Source organism: Athene cunicularia, assembly GCF_003259725.1.
Source record: "Athene cunicularia isolate RWA chromosome Z unlocalized genomic scaffold, athCun1 chrZ_part1, whole genome shotgun sequence".
NCBI lineage: Eukaryota > Metazoa > Chordata > Aves > Strigiformes > Strigidae > Athene > Athene cunicularia.
The window spans coordinates 33,869,018-33,895,135 of record NW_020799142.1 but is presented as its reverse complement, the minus strand read 5'-3'; the positions used below and the strand labels follow the sequence as shown (position 1 = coordinate 33,895,135).

General features: G+C 38.7%; 1 protein-coding gene across 2 annotated transcripts in view; it reads left to right on the top strand.

The window, feature by feature from the left end:
- The window catches only part of DYM (dymeclin), a 219,953-nt gene that overhangs the window by 29,041 nt on the left and 164,794 nt on the right, over positions 1 to 26,118 (top strand). For both annotated transcript variants that reach the window (XM_026865591.1, XM_026865592.1), the window contains exons 7-8: positions 10,425 to 10,550; positions 12,139 to 12,281. In XM_026865591.1, the coding sequence (XP_026721392.1) occupies positions 10,425 to 10,550; positions 12,139 to 12,281 (269 nt within the window). The remainder of the gene's footprint in view (positions 1 to 10,424; positions 10,551 to 12,138; positions 12,282 to 26,118) is intronic.

The following is a 26,118-nucleotide window of genomic DNA, read 5'->3' as shown; positions in this document are numbered from 1 at the left end:
TGATAATGGCTTATTAAAAGAGAAGTATTTATAAAGCCTGTCTGTGATCTTTAATGTTCAGCTATATAGAAACCATACTATTCATAAGAGTTAGATGTGGAAGGTTTGGGGTTTTTTTTGTTATATAGGTTTTCTTAGTTAAATTTTTCCTGAGCGAACATACTAACAGAGTTGTTAGTAAGATATTAACACTTAACAAAACCGTATTTTATTGTCTTGCTTACCAATATAACATGTTTAACAGTGTAATAATGCCTCAACTAGCAATTTTATCCCCATTTTGTTGAAGGGGAAGTAGGGTTGAAGAAAGAAAAAGAAAAAGCTTTCTTTCTCTAATACACAATCCAGAAAAAGCTTTCTTTCTCTAATACACAATCCAACTCTGTTCTTCATAAAGATTTTATAAATTTGAGACGTTTTTGTTTACTGTAATAATTTTTTTCAGAAGAATGATACGGTTTATTTTAGTAGCAAGTTTACTTTTTACTTTCCTCCCTCTCCCTGATCTGATTTACACTATAAATTCTTTCTCTACTGTGTATTAAGAGAGTGGTTAATTCCTGTCTTTAGTTGGAATAAATTTTTTAAAATTACAAGCCTAATATGTGAATTTTGGAAAGGAATGGATAGAGTGGAATACATGAAATACTCAAATTCATAATGATTTCTCTGGCAGGATTTAGGATCACTTGCTGGAGGATAGACAGCTTTGGCAGCTTACAGTGGCACTGCTAACAGAGTGTCTGTCTGTAAAGCTGCTATTAAAGATAAGTTTTTGTTGTGACAGACCATTAAAATCTCCATGCTGAGTCTGTCTTTGAAACATCATTTAGAATAGCAGAGTTTTTGTTAGGAGCATTCAATAGCCTTAACAGAGGTTTGTCACATTTAGTGTGTCCGCTGGCTTCTGTAGAGGCAGTTTCATGAAGGAGTGGATACAGCTGGCAGCTGCTGTCTAAATATATTTCTTCTCTATACCCTAGTTTAAGCTTCTTTTTTTCCCTCCTTCACTGAAATACTAAGATTATTTTTAAAGCATGGAATATCATCTCCATGTCCAAAATGCAGGAGCAGAGGTACCTGTGCTGACAGTCCTGCACTCTTTGCTTTTGAAGTTGTTCTAAATGTCATGTCAGGTGCTTTTTTGGTGGAAACAGGACACTCCAGAGGTACTATAATTTTTTCTACCCTCTCTCTATATAATTCCAGTTGTGCTGTCTTAATGGGGTGTTTTGGGGGGGGGTTTGTTCTGGGGTTTTTTTGTAAATGTGTTACTGAAAAGTGGACAGCATTGCTATGGATGATGCTGTGTGGATACTGTTTGTGATGGTAACATAGATCATATTATTCTTCACTGTGGAGTATTGTGTTGTGAAGATGTCTGTTTAGATGACAGGTACTGTTGGAAGGAGAGCACAGGATGGATACCTCTGTGTGGTATTTTGCAGGCAGGTACATAATCTTAGCCTATGTTCCAGACTGACTAGAAGCAAGCATAAGAGTTTGTATTTGGAAGGGGCTCAGAGTTCATGAAGGCTTGAGTCTTTCCTGAGAGTGGGCAGAGCTTGCTCTCACCTCTGAGCGTGCTCCATGAGAAACCTTGGCAGAATGAGCTCATGTCCACTTACAAAATAATCTAGAGACATACCTGAAAAATGTAGGCATACAGTATAGCTCAAAATTCATAAGGAAGGTGAGATGAGGAGCATGACAAATGTAATGTACAGACAAATGTCTGTAATGCACCTTTCCACATCCCTTACTATGAAATTCAACTGAAGAACCAAGATATGTTGATTTTTTTTTTGTTGGGGAAGGCTGCAGAAACTTACAACAAAACATATCTAGGAGTGTCTCAGGATTGTCTATGATGAATTTAAGAAACTGTTTCTCAAAGTCAGTTTATATTGGGAAAGGCAAATGTGCTTTAGGGCAGTTACACTCAGCATAGCTAAACCAGGCTGTAGTAGGGACCGTGGGACTCGGCAGCGCTGTGGCTTTGTATCTGAGAGTTATTAAAAAGATCTTGAATAACGCTTTTGAGAAACAGGCTCAGCTGCGTTGTACAGAATGCCAAGGAAAAAGGTTTCACATTTAATTTTAAGACATTTTATAGAAACTACAGCAATATTGCTTTTCAAGAATTAGACTTATGCAGTCCCTTGTAACACTTGTGTTACAGTATGTTGATGTTTGATTTATGGCTCCCTGGGGTATGTTATGGATACTCTACTTTTTCTTTGGTTTTGTTAATGTCAGCACTCAAGCGTGTACTTCAATGATTAAAACTGCATAGTCAGCAAAAAGATGAAACTTCAGTATTTAATTGTATGACTTTTATGTAGAAGCTATAGCTAACATTTTGTTGCAATAGAGCTCCTGAAGCTTTAAATTATAAAGGCTTCTTTCAGCAGCTTGTTAAGAGCAGGTAAACATAACTGAACATCTGGTTGTTATCAGTACATTTTCACCTCATTAAAAACGATAAATGCATATGGAGGAAAAATGAAATATTGTGATCTAGTTACATCACTGTTAAGTAGCACCTTGTGGTGCCAGTAGAACTTAGTTGATAATTCCATTCCATTGTTTTCTGTAGTTACAATTGTTTTAGGTTGCAATCTTAGTTACTTTGAAATCAAAATGTTAACAATGTTTTGACTCATTTAAGGATGCTTTCTAGATTTCCTGGGAGTTTAAAAGTTGAATGTAGGAGGAAGAAGGGCGATAGAATTGGTTATAAAGCTCTGTGGAATCATTGCGATGTAGGAATGATGCCATGAACAGATGATGAGAAATGTTAGGCTTTTTGCCATGCTAATTTTCAGCAGCAAAGAGGGTTAAGAACTGTTTTTTCCTATCTCAGGAGTGTCGCATTTTATTTTTTTTTCTTACTTTCAAAACATTAGGTCAAAATAGTGCTTCTTTAAAAAGGACAATTCAAGAAACTTTTATCAAGACTGTAGTAGCTCCAGTATTTGAAGAAGTATTTAGCATTTTTGGCAACTTTGTATAATCATCAAAGGGAAACTTCCACCTGTTGAAACTTAAATTGAAGCTAGCAAAAATATCCAAACTGAGAGATATTTGTATTGCTTCATTTTAAACACCCTCAAAGTTTAAGATTATTGTGCTCTGTGTAGGAAAGATCTGATTAATATAAAGAGACTTTTATTTGCTGTTGCCCTTTGTGGGCTAGCAAATAAAAAATACATATTTGGAAGATTTTCTTCATCAACCTTATATCCTTTTCTCTGATGGGCACATGTGTGGCCTCTTAAGTATCTAAATGTTCTAAGAAGAAGAATCTTTATCTGTGTCACATATTCTTCTTTCTGTTCTAATTCTGTTCTAATTTAGTTTTTTAGACTTAGATCAGTGTTTCTCTAGGACCTGTCTTTTCACTAGGTGAGCTTTATTTTACATTCAACTTGTAACAGACTTTCTAATCCCAGAGCATAGTATCAGAGGTCTGTACTGCTTTATCATACATCGTGCTGTGTATTCAGACTCCTAATAATTGCTTTCTCTGCTATAGTTTTCAGCCTTGTCTTCACAAAAGAGTGGATGTATCTTGGAAAAACACCCCCTTACTAGTACTTGGGTTTGGTCTCTGGTCTTGGCAGCAAAGACAGCTAGGCACTTAAGTCAAGTGCGTCTGTTTCACAGAATCCTTCAGGTTGGAAAAGCCCCTCGGGATCAGCGAGTCCAACCCTCAGCCCGACTCTACAAAGTTCTCCCCTACCCCACATCCCCCACAGCTCATCCCAACGGCCCTGAAACCCCCCCAGGGATGGGGACTCCCCCCTCCCTGGGCAGCCTCTTCCACTCTCGGACCACTCTTGCTGGGAAACATTTTCTCCTCCTGCCCAGCCTGACCCTCCCCTGGGGCAGTTTCCAGCCGTTCCCTCTTGTCCTGTCCCTGATCCCCTGGGAGCAGAGCCCAGCCCCAGCCTCTCTGCAATGTCCTGTCAGGAGCTGCAGAGAGGGATGAGGGCTCCCCTCAGCCTCCTCCTCCTCACACTGAACACCCCCAGCTCCTTCCCTGGCTCCTCACAGGATTTATTCTCCAGCCCTTCCCCAGCCTCGTTGCCCTCCTCTGCCCTCGCTCCAGCCCCTCCAGATCTCTCTGGGATTGAGGTGCCCAGACCTGGACACAACGCTCCAGGTGTGGCCTCACCAGTGCAGAGGTGATTCCTGTGGTCTGGCTCTGTTCAGATCTCTGCAATGCTCTAAGGTAGCTTTTTGAGCACCTGGGTCATCATCAATTTGGCTGCCTTTTCCTTGGGGGTTGAAAGCTGCACAAGCTCAGTGCATTTTTGTGGGTATTTGGATGGCTCTCTTGTGCTCTGTTATTTGAAAGGTAAGGTCTTTCACTTACAGTGGATATTGCTAACAAGACTTGTTGATGTGAAAGTTAAAAACAGAAGAATATTGATTCTCTCTGCAACATTCAAAAGCCAGGCACTTTTTCCATTATTTTTAATCTGTAGAAGGAAGAACTGAATGCTATCAAAATTAAAATGTACACAGCTATGAAGTCTCAGATGGTTTAGGAGCAGGTCTGGGAATAAAGGGTCTTGAATCCTACTGTCACTGCATTCCTTTAGACAATCCCGTTAGGGTATTTCCTCCTTTTCTGGTTTTCTCGTTCTGTCTCCCATTCAAGAACACTCATCACAGGGAGATGCAGCAGGAAATGTCAGAGATGCTCTCTGCTTCCCGTTGGAGTTTCTCGAGTGCCCCTGTGGGACATCTCCCAAATGTTTGGAGTCAGCTGTAACGAGTGTAGCGCATTACCGGCTGCCGCGGCGCGTATGTGCCATCACTGGGTGTAAAATTAGGAGTGATTCCAAGAGGAAAGATTATATTCACTTTGAGTTGTTGTACTTGTATCCTGAGTCTGATAACCAGATATTCTACTTGCTTTTCAGTTTTCAGAACTGATCCTATTCTCTGTGGTGACTCCTCTTTCACCTTTCTGGTGGGCCCTCAGGAAGCAGGGAAATGAAACCTGGTTCCTGTACGATTTGAGAGTTTTTGTATGAATCAGCCCTTTTGGCAACTCTCCTAAATTAGAAAATGAGTTACCTTTTAACCTTTTAATACTCAGAGTAGACAGCTCTGGCTGGGTGAAAGTTCATTTAAGTGGGGAGGGGGCTTGGTGTAGTGTGAGTTGAAATTCAGAGTTTTGTTGATGACTGTTCAGGCCATTTGCTCTGTAGGTGTGAAATCATTTATGAGCATCCAGCCTCCCTGTGCTAGGGTATAGAAATAGCTGCATTTCATTGAGTAATTAAATTGTTTACAACAGCATGTGCCTTCAGAGTGGTAATTGGAGCTCCTAGCTGAGATTTTTTTTGCTGTATATTGCCTCGTGTTTCATCTGGGTTCCTCTTGCACAGAGCTCTCTCGGGGGCAGGGAAGAAAGCTGCATACTGTGGTGAGCACGGCGAGCAGTTGTGAGCAGTGCTTGGCACTGGAGAGATGCCAGCAGCAGCAGCAGCAGGATGATGACACATAGGTAGATTGTTGAAGTTCTCAGTAGATGACACTGATAGAACGTCACCCACATGGTTTTGAATGGAAAAAGGAGATGCCAGGACACTGGGGAGCTGAGGTTTTAAGAGTACCATAGTTCTTGTTCTGTGGGGGACAACTGCATCATTTGGAAACAGTAGTTACCCCAACAGCTCTCCCCTTACCAGTTTAGATGGATAAGCTACTGGAAGTATCAGACTCCTGTGAACTGCTCCTATTGCTTTTACTTGAGTCTGCAAGAGTAGATAGGAGTATTTTGGGGTTTGTATTTTCCGCACAGGCTATGATGACAGGTGATGTTGCTATTATGATCTGCACGCTTTGGTCTGCTTCAGACTGTCATTTTCTTTGTAGCTCAGGAGAAATCTGCTTTGAAACCTAGTGGTGTGGCATCTGTTTGCTGTGTGGTACCATTTAATGTGAGCACTTGCCTGTGGGTGAGAGCAAGTAAAGGCAAGTGTTCTAACTATTGCAGTTGGAAGAGTTATTGCTCAGGTGGATTGCCTTAACTGGTTCCTTGTGTGTGCGCTCTTTCCCTCTTTCTACCACAAAGAAGATCTTTTATTTTTGTTAAAGATTAGTGTTTTGACCACAGACCTCTTTTTCAACCATTTGTAACTTTTCAAGTGCAGTATCAGCATTGTGATATATTTGAAATAAGTGTCTGCAAAAGGGCAAGGTGAAATCTTGGTCCAGTTCAAGCAGACAAAGGCTTTTGAGGGTGCGAGATGCAGATAAATGTTCTGGTGTGGCTCTCCAGCCCCAAAGGCCTGAAGGTTGATAGCTCTGGAATTCATAAGTCTTCCACTGCAACTAATAAATAAATCAATAAAAATGTATGTTCTCGATGAAAGACCAGATGGAAGTGATATCCTTTCCAGTTTGTATCCTGGAAGAATTAGTTACTCTACCAATTTCTTCTAGAGCAAGACTTCTTTTAAGTCTAAGTGCAGTGCTGCTTTGAAGCGGTACTCCCAGGGCCAAAGGTCTCTCAGAGGAGCCCAGGATCTCTGCTGTCTACCTGACCAAAGGGATTAAGATGGAAAGTGCCACTGACTTACTAGAATTTTTGTCATTTGATTTTACTAAGTTGTTGTCTAAAGATTACTGGAATACAAGTTGTACATGGTGATTTAATTTAAAAGCTTTCATTGAAATGATCTGGTATCATTGCTTTTGGAAGGAATCCATTAACGTATCAACATGTGAAATGCAGATACTAAAATGTGTGTTAAATACATGCACACATTTGTATGTTATGCTAGCATCTAGAAATCATGCCTTCTAGAGCTCAAGTCATCATTCTCTGAAGAATTTTTAATTTAAAATAATCATGGGTACATATGATGTGTCATTGCTTTAGGGACTAAATGTGTATATATAAGCTTTGTTGCCAGAAATCAATTTTAACTTGGGTGTCACATGCAAGAACCTGGACCTCTTCCATCTGGTTAAAGAAACAGGCGCTTGATTTGTGTCACTGTGTAAGAAATGTGATACAAAGGAGGACAGCTACTTGCAGGAGAGAAACAATTGCCATGCTACAGTTCAGTCTATGCCAGATTATTCCCTCATGAAAGAGGGTTGTTCCCTCATGAAAGAAGCACATCCTGAGAGGGTCAAAAGAATAGTATCAGTCAGCTTGTCTACCTGATAGGGAAATATATCCTCAAGGGGGAAGGAGAGAGAGAAAAAGGGAAAAATTAAGTGAGAGTAACTGTTGAAATCTCCAAGAGAGAAAATCCAGAAGAAACAAAAAAAAAAAAAAAAAAATTCAAAAAGCCCTGTGTATGCTTTGGTACATTGCTCTATGAAGTCCATTTACGTGGGACATGAGTGTTATCTGAGTTTTTTTTATTTTTTTAGTTGTTTTATAAGACACTTGGGAAGGGAAAAAAAAAACCCACAGAAACTCAAAACATCATGCAGTTCTGGTTTTCTGAAATAAATAGCTAAATAATTTTGACATGTGATTGATACATGAGTTCATTATTTCTAGTTTCCTCCTTATCTGCAAGCAAACAGTTTTCAGAGGAAGTTGGAGATCAGCATAAATTCCATGTAAAGTTATTCTGTATGACTGATAGCTTTGAATAAAAAAAAAAATTAAAAATTGAAGACCAAACCCCCCATTCTATAGTCTCTCAATATAAATAAACAGTATTTTCTTTGAAGTTAAAAGAGGTTCCTGGTAGTTCTTGTGACCCTTTAGAAATGCTTGAGTTTCAGAAAACTACATTTGACCCTTGGTGGCGAAAATAATTGTGCTCTGGAGTTTTATCCTCGTGCTGATAAATTAAGGATGACTGTAGCTGAGAGGTTACCCCAGATATCAGGACTCTGGTTGTGTTTATGTCAGAGCAGATTTAATTTGAACAGATTCTACAGACTTAGTGGACTATTTCTGCAGTTAAATGTACCCTAACTGGATGTTGAAGAGCAAGAAAATTGGAACAACTCACTAACAAGAGCTGCATGAGTTTATTTTTCTTTCTGTTTTTTTTTTTTTTTTCTTTCAGAGTTATATAAGTGTATTGAAAGTAGATTTTTTTTTTTTTAAAGAAATTACTATATTACTGTAACCTCTTTATTTCTTTACACCGAATCTTACAAAAAGAGAGAATTTTTTAATGTTTTCTCAGATTTGCTGTACCACTTGTATGGTTTGTCATAAAAATAAATGAATGAATGATTGAAATGGAGAAAAAGTATAGTAGACTCTAAAACTTGTTTCCTCTCAGCAGTGATTCAGTGGACGTTGTAGCGTGTCTTGAAGTTAGCCTTGTCATTCATCAGCTCAGGGTTGCAGACATTGTTCTTATATTCTCAGCCTTGGTAATGATGAGCTTCTGATTTATTTTTTTTCTTCTATCACTAAAAAGTTGGGTTTTTTTTCAAGGTGGTGTTTTTATTTTGATAGATTTTTTTTTTTTTTTTTTTTTTTTTTTGGGTGGTGGATTGCAAAGCATCACTGTTTTGGAGAGGGAGTAGGAGCTGTTCCTAGCTCAGCCTTGTTTCTGGCTGAGGTGAATTTGCAGTGGAACCAGATCACAGTGGAACCTCTGGCCTGATCTAATTATCAGCATTTGCACTGGCTGACTTTCTCAGTAGTGGGCAAAAAATCATGTAACTCACAAAACCTAAAAGTAATTAAGATGTACTTCATGATTTTAAGGAAGAATATTATTCAAGCAGTATGTCCCTTCCTGACCTGTGACTTAAAATGTTACACATTCAAATACTTTAGCCATGTCAGAGAAAATAAAAACAGTTTTCATAACCTTCACTTTCAAAAACATTTTTTGTTGGAGGTAGTATGATTGTGTGGATTGCAATCCAGGAAATTGTGATTCCAGTTTGCTCTTGACATTGACCAAGTAACAAGCACTGTCTTTGCTCAGAAACTCTGGCCTAGAGCTACTGCAGAAGAGCTTAACTTAAGCTGTTTATACACAGTGAAATGAAACTCTTCTTATGCTTTACAGTAATGCCTGCTATTTACAGTATTTCTAGCAACCCACTGGAGAATATTAAATTATTTGCGGGTGCTAAAAATCAAACTGACTTCTTCTAAATACAATCCGGTTCATTTTGGTGAAGACCACAAGTTCTGATCCTGAGACTAATGAGGAGTTTTACTCCAGCCAGTCTTTCCTTTGGTTATTGTGTTTCAAGGGAGATTGCGCTGCAGTTTTTAAGGTGTCATTATTTGAAAGAACACTTAGTTTTATGTTTATACGTGGTTTAAGAATGTAATTTTTGAAGGTGACATTATAACAAAGAAAACTTAGCATCATTACTTTAACACACATTGATGCTGTTTTTTTTAAAATTTATAAAAAAAAGTGTTGGTAGAGATACTATAAAATCTTTGGAATTGACAAGTATAAATAGATTCTGAATGTCCAGTAGCTCCTAGGTAAAAGAACCTTAATAATTGAAGCTGGACACCTGTTGTAACTTAATGATACTGCATTGTGAAGCATACTGTGGAAATGAAATAGAGTAACAGTGCGTGAAACATCAAAAGTACTTAGTAACAGTCTTTCTAATGGATTTCCAATGTCTGAGGTCTTTCATTGTGTTTTTAAAAGGTATCTTATTACTAATTAAGGAGGCAAATGCTATTTTTCTCCCCCTTTTGAAAACAAGATGTGTAACAAAGTCATTATAGGCATAGGTGGGAACAGAAAGCACAAGGTATCCCAAATAGTGGATCTCTCTCTCATCCATTTTGCTCCACAGCTTTTCCTAATTAACCTTAACTTAATGAACTTTGCTGAACTGTGTGATCTCAGTATTTAATCATTACAGCACATTCATTGGGATTGGCTGTAATATCTTGCAATTTTAGACTTTGCTTACCTCAAAAATACCATTTGAAACTGAGTAACTGTGTGTAGATATCCAGAGCGTTTCTTACGCTTGAACTAGCATTTGTGTATTATATTCCTTTCTTAGGGATCCACTTTTTCTGGCAGATGGAGCTGTGTTTGTCTAGCTGGACATTTCTCTGGCAGCATGATGAGTTTGTGACAATTTTATTTCACAGAACAAAGAACACACTTTTGTGATATATTTATTATTTTTAGCATGTAGTCTGAAAATTGCAGCTGGAATGTTCTGGGCAATACCTCAATGTTTTTACAGTGTCTTGGCATATTAAAAAAAAAAAAAAAAAGTGCTTCTCTTAAGAAAAACAACCCATTGTTATTATGAAGTGATTCTGGGGTTTTTGATTTTGTTGTTTACATGTTCCCAGTTGAAACTCGCTGTGCTAAACAGTGTATAACTTCAGGTGAAGCTGCCAAGTGTTCTTGGAAGTCAGTTTGTAAACAAACCCAGTAGATTAATCTTTATCAATTTTTCTTTTTTTCCTGCAGAGATATTACATACAGCATTTCTTTGGAAGCTGTGACAACTCTCATAGTCTTCCTCTCCTGCCAGTTATTCCACAAAGAAATTCTACGAGAGAGCATCATTCACAAATACCTGATGCATGGTCGATGGTATGTTGTGTTCTGAGGTGGTAACTAATGGCAAAACAAATGCTTCTGATTGCTCATTTAGGCTGTACTTGAAAACAGAAGACAGTGAGCTTGTTCTGCCAAAAAGAAAAAAGAACAAGAAAGCAAATACTTGTAAAGGCTGTTGGAGGGTTTCAGATTTAAATCTCACACCCGGAATTCACTGTTGTGAAAGCCATCTTCATTTTTTTTGAGGGTGATTTCATTAGTTTAAAACAGGTTTTACTTTTCAGGATAGACTTTTTGATTCAGCTGTGGGTCTTTTTCTGTAACACTGCAGTCTAGAGAATCCATGTACCTCAGAAATGCTAGTGAGCCTTCTTGCAATACGGATAAATAGAAGCCCCTTGCAAGTTTGCAAATATATGCTACACTGAGTTTTAAGCTGCAACAGTGGAAGTACTTAGCAGGTGGTGAACTTGGTCGTGTGAGTAACACCACTTGCTCTGGTGAGTCAGTTGTTTTGTTTAAATGCTGTGTCATGGTGGCTTATATGCATTTTAATCAGGCTACCATTCATCTTCTTTCAACTTTAAATTCCATGCAGGCAGATTTTTGGTAAATTTATCTATTGTCTGTTTTTATGAAAATTTTACTAGGTGTAAGAGATACTGCTCTGGGATGACAGGCAGGGAGAGGGGGAAGCACAGGGCAGACTCCTGCAGTGTGTGAGCAGAGCAACTGGAGGCAGAAGAGGGGTAGAGCCTCAGTGTTTGTGGGGTTTGGTGGTACTTAAATCTCTGGACTGAAGGAATTGAGGGTTTGAGGCAAAACGGGGCATGTCTGGGAGAAGAGGTAATAGGTAGTCAAAGAGTTCTGAGTTGGGAATAGCAGGTGCTTGGCCTCTGAAGAGAGGGGTGGGAATTTGGTCGTTGGGAACCTAGGGTCATGTGAAGAGTTGGACGGGTTCTGGTTAGAGGGGACTGGGGTTCACCCCCACATAGCCCTGCTCTGTTCACCTCTACATCATACAGGAATGGGAAGCAACTGATTACTTCTGTGGAAATCCCTCTCTGTTGTGGAAATACTGTAACCTTTTATTTAAATCTAGGAAATTTTACTTGCATCTGTCAGAATCACTGATGTGAGGTCAGGTGTTCCATTGGTCTTTGCAGATTGTCCTCAGCCTCACACAGACAGAAGTATTGGGTGGAAGGTTGTAGCACAGAGAAAAACTGTTACCGGTTCTATGTAACCAAAACATGGAGGGAAAACTGAGCAATACAGTGTTTCTATCCCTAGCATAAATACTTCTCCAGTTGTGTCTTGAGGTAAAAGAATACCATTCCACAGATTTAATGATTGATTTAAAAGTACTATTGGAAAAAGAAAACACAAAGTAGTTTCCATGATCCTGCTGTTGAAGGTACTCCTGCAGAGCACTCCTGCCGGCAGTGCAGGTTTGTATGGGCAAGACTGCATTTCGTTCCCTTTTTCAGTGTGCTTAGCACTGAGAGAGTTACTGTCTGTCTTTAATACCAAACACCAGCCTTTGTACCCTGCCTGGGCTTTGTTGTGCCAGTTTTTTCAAGTTGTGAGTCAACTAAAGCTCTTTTCTTTTTCTTTTCAGTCTCCCATACACCAGCAGACTTGTGAAAACTTTACTATATAATTTCATTAGACAAGAAAGAAGCCCTCCTCCAGGGACCCATGTCTTTCAGCAGCAAACAGATGGAGGAGGACTACTTTATGGAATTGCATCTGGGGTGGCAAGTGAGTCTTGTTTTCTATAAACTAGATTTCAAACCTTATGAAGTATTGCCTTCATGTGACCTCTCTTACAAACACACCTGTAGCCCATTTCTTTTTCAACAGGTGATACCAGTGTACATGCTCAGTATAGAAAAGCTTCCATAGGCCTGCTCAGATTGTAATTGTGTGTGGTCCCTCTTGAGTTGTGTTAGAATCTGAAGCAATTACATGTGCAGACACTGCAGGGATACCTGCAGGACAGCACATGGTAAAAGTAGCACTTAGTCCCTATTTTTATTTTATTGAGACATTAAATAAACCCAAACAAGCAAACAAATAGTGCTTCGAGTTACTTATGACTTAAAATGTTGTAAGAAATACTTTTACATGCATATTTTATTCTTTATACTTAATCAGTGGATGTGGTTACCTGTTCTGTGGCTCTGCGTGGTCTGAAGGTTGGACTAGGTGGTCTCAGGAGGCCCCTTTCAAGTCTCAAGGATTCTGTGGCGTGAAGGAGTGACCTAGATAAGAATTTTTGTAACACGTTGTAGTGTATGACTTTCCCAGTAGGTTGGCTAATGTTTTTTCCTGAATAGTATGACTAGATTCTGACCTTTTATGCGTGGACTGTTTGCTATAGAGAAATATTGACTGAAGAATATGAAAGACCTGATGCCATTTTTTAAGAAGAAGGGTTCTCACGTTTGTTATGCTATAGACTGTGTTTTAGCTGGTGGCAACTCTTTTTCCCCACACCAGATGTGTTTTATTGCTGTGCGTATTACATATAAAAATTCTTCCTAAAGGTTTTTCTTTTCCATATGATAAGAATAAAATAAAATACATACACAGTAAAGGTATATGTTATTGTCTTTTTCCCTGATTAAACTGAGTAACACTTTGCAAGTCAATTGCTGTTAAAACTGATACTATTTATTTTGCTCTTTTGTGAAATCCATTCACTGGCAGCATCCCCAGGGGATATTAAAGTTCAGGCCGCAAGTTGTCTGCCAGAAAATATTTTCCAGTCTGTGGCAGTGCACATCGATCTCCTCATGGAGGCAGTAAAAGAGCATGTCTCTGTAACTCGGTGCAGCTGAACGCATCGCTGCTGTTGTGTAAGATGAGGTTGCACACAGCTCAGTGTGCTGCTGGAACACACATCTCCTTCCAGGTTTCCAGTTTATATGCTATGGGGTAGACCACCGCCATGCTTGGGTTGTGCCCATAACGTAAATGCGTCGGAAAACAGTCACTTGGTTTGCAGTTTTATTTAAACTGAGAAATTAATTAAATTGTCCCTTGCAACCTTTTTATTAGAGAGTCCCAACAGGTACATTCTCTTCCTTCTTTTCAACTGCGAGAGAAAATTGCTCTTAAAATGTCTATCCAAAGCAGTTTTCAGTATGTGGTTTGTACTTTTGCTTGTGACTGGGGAACAGTTCTCACTGGATGTTTTGATACCTCTGCTTACCTTTTATTCTTCTTGTTTCTCATCTCTCTAATTACTCTGGAGTGTCTTTCTGCCTTAGTGCTGCCAAAGGCAAAACAGCTTTTTTCCTTTTGTGATTACTTCATTGATTCATAAAGTCCATCTGAATTGCCACTGCTCCTGCCTTCCTCTGTAGGTCGTCTGAAATCATATCTGCCCATGACTTTTTGCTTCCTGTATATCAATTTTGCATTTCTTAATGCAAGCTCTTAAGGTCTCAGCCTACGTCTGTTCTTGTCTCTTCCTGCACTTCCACCCCCTTCGCTTCTCTTGAACCATTCTCTTAACAACACTCTTGGGATACTCCTACACTTACTTTCTTGCCTTTCATGAGTACCTGAAGTGCCATCTCTTCTCTCAGTGAATTAAGTATCTTCATATAAAGCTTAGAATAAAAAAGCCTTTGTGAAGGGCTTTTTAATGACCTGCCTGGGAAAGGGGAAAATAAGTATGACATCCTGTTAGGAAATAGAAATATTTTTTTCAGTTTGCTCAAACAGTTGGTTAATGTTTTTTATGTCTGATTATTTGCCTGTATACGATCTTGGACTATAGATGAAACGGAGACACAATAGAATTGGTAGAGTAAGTTATGTATTTGCCCATCCATACTAACTCTTAAGTCCTTGCAATCCTTTGTTTTATGCAGAATCAGGTACAGAGTAGAGAGCAATACAGATTAGAAGACAGCAACACAAATTCATACTCTGTTATGGAATGGAAGCAAGTTTGGAGCAATGAACAGATGTGGAAAACTTGATTTCTGTATTGTGTTTGTTAGTTTTGTGTATTTTATAATCGCTACTGGATAAGAATTGAAAGAAGAATGGAAGAATTGAAAATTCACTTTTATGTTGCTCAGTTATGTTGAAAAGAGGTAGGAGCTTGGTTTTAAAAAGCATTTATTTTTCATATGAAATTTCGAGGCCTAAAAATAATGATTGTACTTGTTAATTTGAAACCATTTAACTTGATACCATGATCATCTACATTACCATGTATTGTTATGCCTATTTTGCAGTGACTTGCACAGCAGCAGTAGATCAACAAACTAATATAAGCACAGTATTTTAAATCCACCCCCCCTTTCCTTCCTTGTGATTCAGCAGGCGTGATAATTATACACAATATGAGCAGAAGTTTACCCTTTCCCACAGTTAACATTCTCCTGCTTCTTATCCTTCATAGCCTATTTTTTTTCCTCTCATAAGTCTCCTTAACCCTGAAACTATACAGCCAACATCCTCACACAATGTACTTCTTCGTTTGGCCTCTGGCTGTGTGCAAGTTTTCTGTGTACAAGTACCTTTCTCCATCCTGCACATAAAATGCCTTGATTAAATGGTATTGCCAATTATGTTACCCTCCAGTAGTTAAATAAAGCAAGTTTGGGTTGGAATGAGGGGAGAAATAATGATATTTGTAACTTTGTAAAGGACATTCTTCTATACTGAGTCAACTTTGCCTTGTCTTTGCAGTCTTTCTGTAGCTGTGCAAAATAATTGTAAAGTGCTGCTAGATGTGGTACTATGTTGTTGATGTGTTGTGAAGGCATAAATGACATAGATGTTCATGGCACTAGAGATTAGATGTAATATATTATAAATTTGTTTTTCTTGGTTCACAAGGTACATTGAACCAACTTACCTTCAAAAAATTTTTTTGTTGTTGGTTTTAAATACTCTTCTCTTTTTTTGAAGTAGTATTAGCATTTGTCAGTTCATGGTCCACAGTTAATCAAGTTGAGAAAACTTTTTGTGGGCAAGCAGAACTTTTTAATTAGTCATTTTTTTCCTTGCAAAATAAAATTCATGTTACAATGAGGAACTGCCAAACAGGTGATATGCTAAGACAGGAAAATAATAGTGCTAACTCAAGACTATTGAAAAATAAGTCAATTTTAAAAATGGTTTCATTTGAAATAGTTGATCCACTTGATAACTTGTTATTAAAAAACCCAACACTTCAATGCGTCTTGCAGTCCTCGGGAGTTACTACAGATCTAAATGACTTTGTGCTGTTTAGATGTTCATAGATGTAATGGATGCAACGTTGTACCTGTAAGAAACTAATGAAAAGGCAGTAGCCGGATTCATCTTCATTAATCATCTAAGCAATCATCATAAGTAATCTGGTCCACAAATGTACTGTTGTAGCATTAATATATATTGTGTAATTCAATGTATAGTGGTCAATGGTGACTCATTTTCTCATGTCTGTACTCTGTTTGGAACTAGACAAACATTCCTGACCATTAGTGACTTTCTATCATGTAAGTGTATCCTTCATTCTGCGTTATGTCATTCAGCATTAATGTGATCGATGGCATATCAAAGGCACCTGATGACCTGTGTTGTACATCTCTGACATATATACTATAGCTTATTCCTATTTTTTTTTGGTTAGTAGGACCATTTGCATGGTTATCTTTAAGAGAAAACTCTTTATTCATATTTTGTGTTTTACATTAATACCTTTTCCTTCAATTTTACGTAGCCTGATTTGTACTGTCTAGATTGAAACATGTCAAAGTAGAAAGACACAAAAAGCTATCAAAGATTTGTTATTTCTTATGATTCTAACAAGGTTTCCTTCTAATAACAGATATTTCAGCTAGTTGTTTCTCCCTTCCAGAGGCTTTTTGTGATGTGTCACACATCTGGTGTATGATTTGCTACATAACTACAACCTTGTCTAACTCCCTGGTGCTTAGTCAATGTTTAATTGCCCGTTCATACTCACCGTAATGAAAATGTAGATCTGAGACGTCTTTCCAGGTTCCATCTGTTCATCTTCTTTCTTGCTTACAGTCCGTAACAGCGTTACCCTCTTGTCGCTGTAATCGTGGCATTTTGACCTCCCTGAATGTGAAGATTTAGATAGTGTCCAGATATTTAACCTTTCCCTTAGTTTCTCTAAAAATGTGGCTGAACTGAAGCAAAACGTGGCTGCAGGTCAGGCACATGCTTTTTGAGAGGAAGTAGTTGAGTGTTAATAGTGGTGTAGTTGTGGCAGGCTCAGTCTGCAAGAGCTGCCCAGCAAGCTGGGTTCTAGAGCAGCTTCATCTTGACTGAAACCTGTGCTTTGGTGCTCTGAGGACCGTAGAAGCTGGTTTGAAGTTAGGTTGAACTACTGTCAGAGCAGTGCCTAAATGTCCCTTTTGAGAGTCTTGGTTGCCTTTTTTCTCAAGATAAAACTCATCTTCTGTCTCAATCACAGTAGCACAGAAAAACATTGCCTCTGGCATAGATCTCTGCAGGCCAGAGATGTGTTCACTGTCAAGGTTTTACCTGCTTCCTTTGACATACACTGTGTTGTGTTTTTTGTTTTCCTTGAAATCTAAGTTATCTTTGTGGTTTTGAATGGTGAGAGTATAGAACAGTTACACAGCAGTAGCCCTTCTGGTAGCATGCCTTGGCTTCAGGTCCCCCAAACTCTTGGGGCATTCAATCACAAATTATTTTAGAAATTCTTTGTCTGTTTTGTAATCTTCAGCAATGTGTTTTTTTATAGTAAACCACAAGTGATTTAGAACTAGCTCGTCAGGTAGTATGAACTTTCACTCTGGGACCCCTCGGATGCTGATACCAATCATAGCAAAGCGTCTTTCCCAAAAGATCAATTTGTACTCTAAGGCCCTGGGCTTGATAGTTCTTGAAAGTCTTCCATTGACTCTGGAGAGTCTTACACATTTGCAGGGAGCAAACAGTAGTGTGTTTTTTTTTTTTCTTTTCCTCTGGAGAGGCAGACGCTCCTGGGCACCCTTGGCTCCTGCCACTGCACCCTTACAGCCGTGACAAAATACTTCCCACTAAACATTCTCAAGGCTTATATGTTCTTAACTCTTCTGTAAGGCCTCTGCCTAGGCGGGTGGTGTGCTGGGAGCTCTGCTGCTGTGCTGACTAATTATTGCCTTTTCTCTCTGTCAGCCCCTCTCTGTCTCTTGCCCTGTATGTTGATTGTAAGCTGTTCAGGGTAGGGACCATCGTTGAGTATGTACTGTACATAGCATGGTGAGGCTGTGGTTCGTGACTACAGCTTCTGATTTCTGTGGTCATACAAATCATAATTGTAACCATATGTTCCAGCTTGTTTACTGAGAGTGTTGCAGCAAGTTTCACGAGGTGTGTTGGTGATTTATCTCCCTGACATTTATCCTGATACTCCAAAACCTGAGCAGCTTCAAATAACCCATCATAAAAAAAAAGAAAAAAGAAAAAAGAAAAAACTTACTGGCTCAAAAATGATTTTTCTTCTTTAATTCTTCAGGGGAAATTGTTTGTTAAAGGAAACCAAGAATAAGGCTGATGTATTGTAAAACTTGCAAGGACTAGGGCTAGGAAAAAGGAGTTTTATGTGGGTGAAAAGGAGTCATTTCATGCTTTCCAAACTCTTGTTAGCTCTAGAGAATTACAGAATTTAAAATTGAGATAAAGACAAAATTTATAATTGCAAAATGTCAATAATCAGTTATTAAAAACCACCAAACCAGTAAAAACTAATACTTGAGTTTTTCTTAGTCCTGTAAATTTCAGCCAGGGGGTGGTAAGAAATCAGTACCTCTTCGCCTTATAATCCAGTGTCAACAACAGTGTTGATCTCTTACATAGCATTTATTTTAGCAGTAAATGTGAAAATGCTTTAAAAATATTATAAACACCATTATTTCCACTTCATTTTTTAAACATATTGCAAATGATAAAGGCTTGATCATGCTATCTAAAAAATGGACCAGAATCTGGGAATTCAGCATCTTCTTCCAGTAGGCCACGGTGCTTCTCATTAACAGATCTTAAACTTTTGGATGGTAGATACAGCATATGTAGAGTTCATATGTGAGTGAAAGGGTGGGGTTTTTTTTCACTAAAACTAGATACTAAATTTAATAAACATCTGTGACTTAAAACTCCATAAGGTGGTTATTCATAATTTGGAAAATACCTGCAGCTCAGGATGTGTTCTCCTGCACATTTTCTGATGAAAGTGGCTTAGTAGTTCAGGAAAAAAGGATGGTCTTTTTGGTTTCAAATGCACTAATCCTACGTTATGAATGGGTTTGCACTTGATCTCTGATTACTGGCAGGTCCCTTGGGTTGAAATGTGAATGGACAGGAGAAACTGAGCTGTGTTTCAGGTCAGGGTGAGCAACACTGATAAAGCACATCAGATTCTTTTTCCTTCTTAATGCTCTGTGTCAAAATTTGATTTTCAGGTCTGATAATGGATTAAATTAATCTAAAGATGCATTTGTTATTAAATTACACATTAACTGGTTTCCCTTCGTCCTCCTGCTGGATTCTGCTGTAACACCTTTGGGGTGGCAGTGTTTGGACATCACATTAACCGCGGCCCTGGCTCAGCATAGCAGGGGAGTTGCTCTGCCTCCTGGCTGGCACGTGCACTTCTGCTTCAACACCCTTCTGTTAAATTTTGTTTTTAAATTATTGGCCACATCTGTAAAGACTGAAGAAATCCAGGGGCTATGCTGCAGACTATAAAGTTGCCATATAAAGTTATTTTTCATTTTTTCTTTATTATTTTATTATTTAGGCGTTATAGGTGATGTGGGGAAGCTGAAAGTGTGTCTTTGTGCTTTCTGTTTAGTTCACTGTTCCCTTTCACCTTTAACTTTCTGCTCCTTCCCCAAAATAAGTGATAATGGATTTTAGCGCTTCTGCAGTGAAAAAATCTGTAACCCCTTCCTTCAATCATGAAGTCTGGCAAGTTTTTTTTTTTTAACATATACAAGGTGAAAGGTAAGTATTCATATGATGTCTATTATGTTGGGCATAGAATGAACTATTGATGGGAGCAGTACAGGTCAGTTGTGAAAGTATTGTGTCATGATCAAATTAGTTCAAGTTGTGAAACAGTTTTATTTACCTTACCAATAATTTTGTTAGGAGAGAGGAGAGATTACTTCAAAGCTTAAAATAAATTAAAACAGCCCTTGCCTTGGAAAGGGAGTGGAATTTAAAAATAAAAAACTGAAGAGTACATTTTCACAGTTCGGGACGTAATCATACATGGCTGGGAGATGAGGGAGGCAACGTCTGTCACTTAAGTGGACAAAAGGAGCAGTGAGTTTGCTTGCCTGTTAATTGCATTAAATCCTTCAATTAAATCCTTAAATTAACGCAGCAGAACTTCGTAAGTATACATCTTGCAGATACAGCAGAGTTTATGGTTTTCTAATCAACACTAGACATTTTAATTTACATAACAGATTGGATCTAGTATATCCATTTGGTATGAGTATAGCCTTAATCTGTGATGTCAGTTTACTCAAATGCAACGTTTAAATATAAAGAATAGTTCACATAAGCAACTTGCAAATGAACTCTTATTTAATACTGGTACTTACAAGACAAGAATGTTCCTTGCAGAAAGTGTTAGTTATCTTGCCAATGCTTAGAACCTGTCCAGAAGGAGGTGGATAATTAACTACCTTGCTAACTAAGTCATTAATGCAAGTAGAAGGATGTCATTCTGGCTGTTGAATATATAAGGAATACTGTGCTTTTAGGATGATGGCTGTGGTAGGTTTTACAGCGTCTCTAAGGGAAATGAAGCAAGATGTAAGCGTATTACAAAAGCAAAACTTTCACTGGTGCCAAAACTCAAAATCAGGTGAACACTTGAACCTGATTAATCTGTAATGAAAATATTTGTGTGCATTAGGACACCTGTAGTTCACAATTTGCAGTTCTGCAGGTTCATACAGAAACTGTCATCCTTGACTGTGGTCATAAAACTCTAATTTTTATTTTCCTATGCAACACAGTTTTTAAGTCAGTTGTGTAGTGTGTTTTCCTAATTGTGGTCAGTATGCAAAGAGTACGTTGAATTTATATAGCGCGAGACAAAAATATTTTGGAGGATGAGTGGGCATACTATGCAAATTTTGGCTGTAATGGATTATGTAATTTTGAGTTACTACAACCTTGCTGAAGCCAGTCTCCATCTGATTGTGGCTCACAGTATTTTTTCACTTGAGCCTTGTTGGGTGTGTACTTAAGAGCACATATTTACAATATTGCCTATATGGACTGAAGTGTTTGACTCTGATTTTGAGGGTTGATTTCACAAATAATCTCATTTCAACACCTATAGTTTCTAATGAACAATTTTTGTTTGAGAGGGAAAATGTTCCTCTTTATGTCTTGAGCATAAAAATGCTTGGAAGTCTTTCCATCTTTCTTTTGTTTCTGTGGATTATAACTGTACTTCCTTGTTTTTGTAGACCATGGAAGAGCTAAGATCTGCGCAGAATGATCTAAGATTTAATGAGGCCTTTGACTAAAATCTTTGTCTTAAACCAACAAAGGCAAACCCTTAATGCGATTATAACGTAGTTATTTTTTACTTAATGTTCTAGAAGAGCCAACGGTAATTAAATGTGTTCTGCCAAACTGTAGTTTCCAATGCAAGTATGAGATTTTTACATAACCTGATAAATGGCTATTTTTCCTTTTGAACAAGCCATCAAAAACATTTTCCGTCTTTCTGCGAAAGACTTCCCAGCCAAATTAGAGCAAAGCCAAACAGATCATGTGCTTAGCAATGTACTAGTAGAAAGTATTTTAACAGTTGCAGATTTAAATTTTGTTTCCTTGTCCTGAAGCCAGTTACTATTGTTGAGTAATTTGGAACTTTTCTTTTCTGACTGAAGTTTAAGTTATCGGTATGTGGTAGTTGTAATATAGAGCAGTGAACATTAATTTTCATGACAGTTGGGTTTGTTTGTCAATTTTTCTCTTTCAAGCAAGTGACATTTTCCAGAGTGACTCACATTGAGGAAAGAAAAATACTATTAACAAGAAAAAAATGTGGCACCTAGGAATAGACATCCTGGTGAAAAGAATGGATTTCCATTATTGAAAAATAAATTTCTTTATTACATGGGAATTAGATTGTTTTTCTTACAGGAAAGTGTAAGAAAGTGTAAGTTTTTCTTGCTTCTCGGTAATTTGATTTTTTGGGTGGGATTTTGAATTTGCATCAAATCCAGAGTCGTGCTCCTGCCAAGCTGTCAGTCAGCATCTGGTTGATGGCTCTAACTCTCACAGGTCAGGGGACATGGCTCAGGTCTAGGTGACCTGCGACTTTTGTGCATGGCGGACTGCTGACTAGGAGGGTGCAGCCACATTAGAACAGGCTTAATGGCAAAGCTTAGCCTTGATCGTTCTGCCTCTCCTCTGATGTGGGGGAAGGGCTGAAGCAAGTGGGATGAAATGGCATTTTGCTGGTGTCTGCTGTGCTAAGGATGCTTTGCTGATGGCAGTTAAAATGATGGCATTCCTGCAGGTTTTCGAGTCCTATAAGAACATCTGTGAAGTTGTGGTGGTGGTATCATCGTCATGATGATCTGTGAAGGGGAGGTTTGTAGAGAGACGTATTTTTCATTAGACCAGTTACTGCAGTTGGAAGAATGGAGATGTATGCAAAGTGTAACACCATGTGTGTGCTACCCAAACCATCTTCAGGTGGCACAGCTTCCAAGAATTTAAGCTTTGGAGAGAGCTGAAAGACTTTGATGTTGGCACCCAAAGTAAAATTTCTCTAACCATTTTATTAGGATCCTGCAATATGAATTCAGTTACCAGCACTATAGCTGGAATACAGCTATATGCATTTAAACTTCCATCAACAAATATTTGAGTTTTATAATGCTTAGTTTTATTAGCTTATACCTGTATCTCTTTCACTGAGAATGTAATGGAAAGACTAGATGGATGAGAAGCTGAAGAGGAAGGCACAGAAGCGAAGCTTTTGTTGCATAAGTTTCCCATATTGTCTTTTGGTCCTTTCCATCTTGTGTTTCTGTCCTTTAAGATATAAGGAATAGGGATGGTATGGAGCTGGGAAGGCAGAGTAGATGTAGGGAGGAGGATGACTCTGTTATCCCTTTAACTCAGCTATGATTGGGCTGACTGACATGAAAGCCCTTGCCTGTATGTAAGTTACTGCTGTGAAGATAAAAACATTCTTGAGGTTAATGTATATACATAGAAGTTAATGGTAAACAAACTTATTTTGTTGGGATATCATTAGGGGCTTGCTCATGCAAAATGGTGAGCATACTGATCTGACAAGCTCTTGCACGTTATTTTTAGTTAGCATGTTAAACGAATGCTTTCATGTTCGGCCTTTCTAGATCAGTCTCTGGATAGTATATCTTTTTTTGTGTGTGTCAAGCATCACTGTTTTCCCCACTCATTTTGGAGCATTTTGTGAGGTTTGAAGTAGACTGTTATCAGGGGAACTGCTGCAATTCAATGGACAGATTTTTCTTGGCCAACATCCAAACCTTGTCTTCCTGTTGTGGATATTAATAATGACAGAGTTAAGACCTTGTCGCTCTTCTGCTGAATAGTGGAGGTAATAAATTCGAAACTAGGTTTCATAAGAGAATTGTGGTCGGGAACAGGACAAGGTTTTCTGTCTAAATGAAAAATTTCAGAATGAGTCTAACTCTGGAATAATTCCTTCTAAAGGAATTAAAAGACTAAATTTCTTGCCAATCCTGCTGATATTTTGGATTTTTGCTCAGCATTTTGAGAATCTGTAACTGATAGACATACAGACCTGTAATCTCAGTCTGAACTGAAAGTTTTTACTTTCCCATTGGTCTTAGTTCACATGAAACCTTCACATTAAGTGAGATGGCTTTATGCTGTGGCTAACATTAAGAATGAGTTTTAGTCCATTTATTTCTGCCATGGATGTACGTGAATCTTACTTGTGTGTTAAACTGTTGTTGTAGGACTTGAAGTTTTAACATGTGTCTGGGTCAGCATACAGGTCTTGAGCGTGAAAGACTTACATCAGTAGGCTCTCGGGTCAGCTTCATCTAGCACTTATTGTTAAGCTTTCAACAAGGTATTTAGGATTAACTTCCCAGATCTGTTTTGCGCTTCTCATCTGGCGAAGAGTATACCTAAAATGTGCAGACATTCATCAGAAACCCAATTTCTAGGACACATGGTGATTGTAATGGGATGCACAGGGCTGTCAAGAGAACGTTCTGCACTGGGTCATCTTTCCACTATGACACCTGCAATCACTGTCCTGTGTCATTTCTGTCTAGAGCAGGCAGAGCCTACACAAGTGAGATGTCCTGGTGGAAGCTCACAGCAAGTGTTGTGGCTCAAGGGTTTTAGGAAGAGACATCAGGCATGGCTTACACCGGGGTTTGCTTTTTTTTCCATTTTCTTCAGGATTTTTTTTTTCTTTCCCTCCTTTCTCTTATTTTAGGGAATTGGGGAGTGGGAAACTGAAGTCTTGCCTTTTTTATTAAATGGAGAAGTTCTTGTTCTACAATCCTGTTATAACTCCTGCAAAATGCAGGCATATGTGCCCACCCTTCCTCCTGTTGCTGAGGCTCAGGAGAGGCTGTGTGTGGGACTGCCAGGACCCTCAACTGCTCCATCTGTAGTAACCGAATTTGCACTGCTCTGCAATCAGAATGTATTGTCAGTACATAAGTCCTAGTTTTACATTAGAGAAGTTTAACCATTAGAAACCCTGAGATGTCTGTCATATAGCTAGGTTTGAACCCTTGGGGAAAGGTGGATTTATAAATTCTTTTGAGCCTTTAGAACAAACGAGTTTTCAGCCAATCTGAATTAGGGCTTAAATGAACTAGGACTTTGCAGGCAAAAAAGTACCTCTTTTGCAACTGATTCTTACGGTAGCAGTCATGTAATACCTGCCTGAATGCATTGCTTTGTGAAGTGAAATTAAAAAAAAGTGGGGAGAAGGATTACCCAGTAAAATATATGAGAAGTGAATCATTTGCTGAGAACTGTCTTAGGTATTTTTTTCCTCTGTATTCTCAAGGAAAATCCTGTATTACAGTTATCAGGCTTACAAACTTCTATTTTGGACTGGCAAAGGAACATGTAATTTCTTTAAACAGAAATTTAACTAGAGGCTGCATGCCTGAAGGCTTGTCTTCTTTCCAGCTGCATAAGCTGGTTTTACATTAGTCTCTGAATACTTTGCTTTTGAAGTTTTTGTGTAAACATATCTGAAGCTATGCAGTTCTTTCTCAAAAGAGAACAGACCCTGAGAATTGCCATTACACATAGATGACAATGGCAGATTCTAGGATGTGTGGTGTAAAAGTCTTCCTATTGCTCTGTGTGGCAAAGGACGTGTATTTCTGGCTTTTAAACTGGGCATGGTGCTGGTTGTGGGGTGTGGTTATCACAGAGACATTGTGTGCTTGTGCAGCATCCCAGCAGCTTCAGCGGAAATCTTTCTAGTTGAGAGCCTACACTTGCAGCTCAGTACCTTTAGCAAAGGTACCGAATGATTGTAGGGAAGAAGTGGCACTCCTTGATGATGCTCTGTAATTTACAGTGATGGAGGAATCATAAAATACCAGGTTGGAAGGGACCTCATGGATCATCTGGTTCAGTCTTTCTTGGCAAAAGCCTGGTCTAGAGAAGATGGCTCAGCACCCTGACCAGCTGAACCTTCAGGGTGTCCAGTGCTGGGGAAAGTACAGGAAATACAGGAGCATTTAATTTTTCCTTGTGTAACAGGTGGAGTGTGGGTTTTTTTAAAAACCATGATGTTGAAAACTATCAGTAAATCACAGTTAGAACAAATGTAAACTCACAATATTTAAGCATTTGAAGAAGGAAGATGGTGTAGCCTTCCAGTTATAAACCAGGTGTATCATGTGGTACAACATATGTGCAGTACCTTAATGTCTGATGGAAATACTGTGATAAAGTGTCCCCTGCCACTTTCGGTCCTGAGGCTGTACATGACAGCTTTCAGATGAAAGAGCTTAAAGCTTAAGATGCAATTTCAGAATTTCTTGTTATCTAGAGATTTAAATAATACTGTGAATAACTTGTATTTTTGTAGTCAGCTGCGAACATTTAGGTCTTTTGTGTTAAGTGCCGTTTCCTAGAGAGGAGTGTGGCAAATGGAAAAAAATAAGTCTAAAGAAAACAGTTTTACTAAACAGAGAACATAATTATTTTCAAAGTACAGTGTTTGAAACTCCATTGGATTTCTGTAGAGCAGGGTCCAGCAAGCTATGATGATGTGCATGACAAATCAGCATATACAGGAAACTGTTCTTTCAGAATTTCAGATGTTCTAAAATATAACTGATATGAAAACATATTAATAGGCAATTTTTGAAATGTAAAGATCTTACCCCTGTGCTGGGCACTGGGGAGGCCGCCCCTCGCTGAGTGGGTTCAGCGTTGGGCCCCTCACCCCAAAAAGGCCATTGAGTGACTCGAGCGTGGGCAGAGAAGGGCAACGGAGCTGGGGCAGGGTCTGGAGCACAGGTCTGCTGGGGAGCGGCTGGGGGAACTGGGGGGGTTCAGTCTGGAG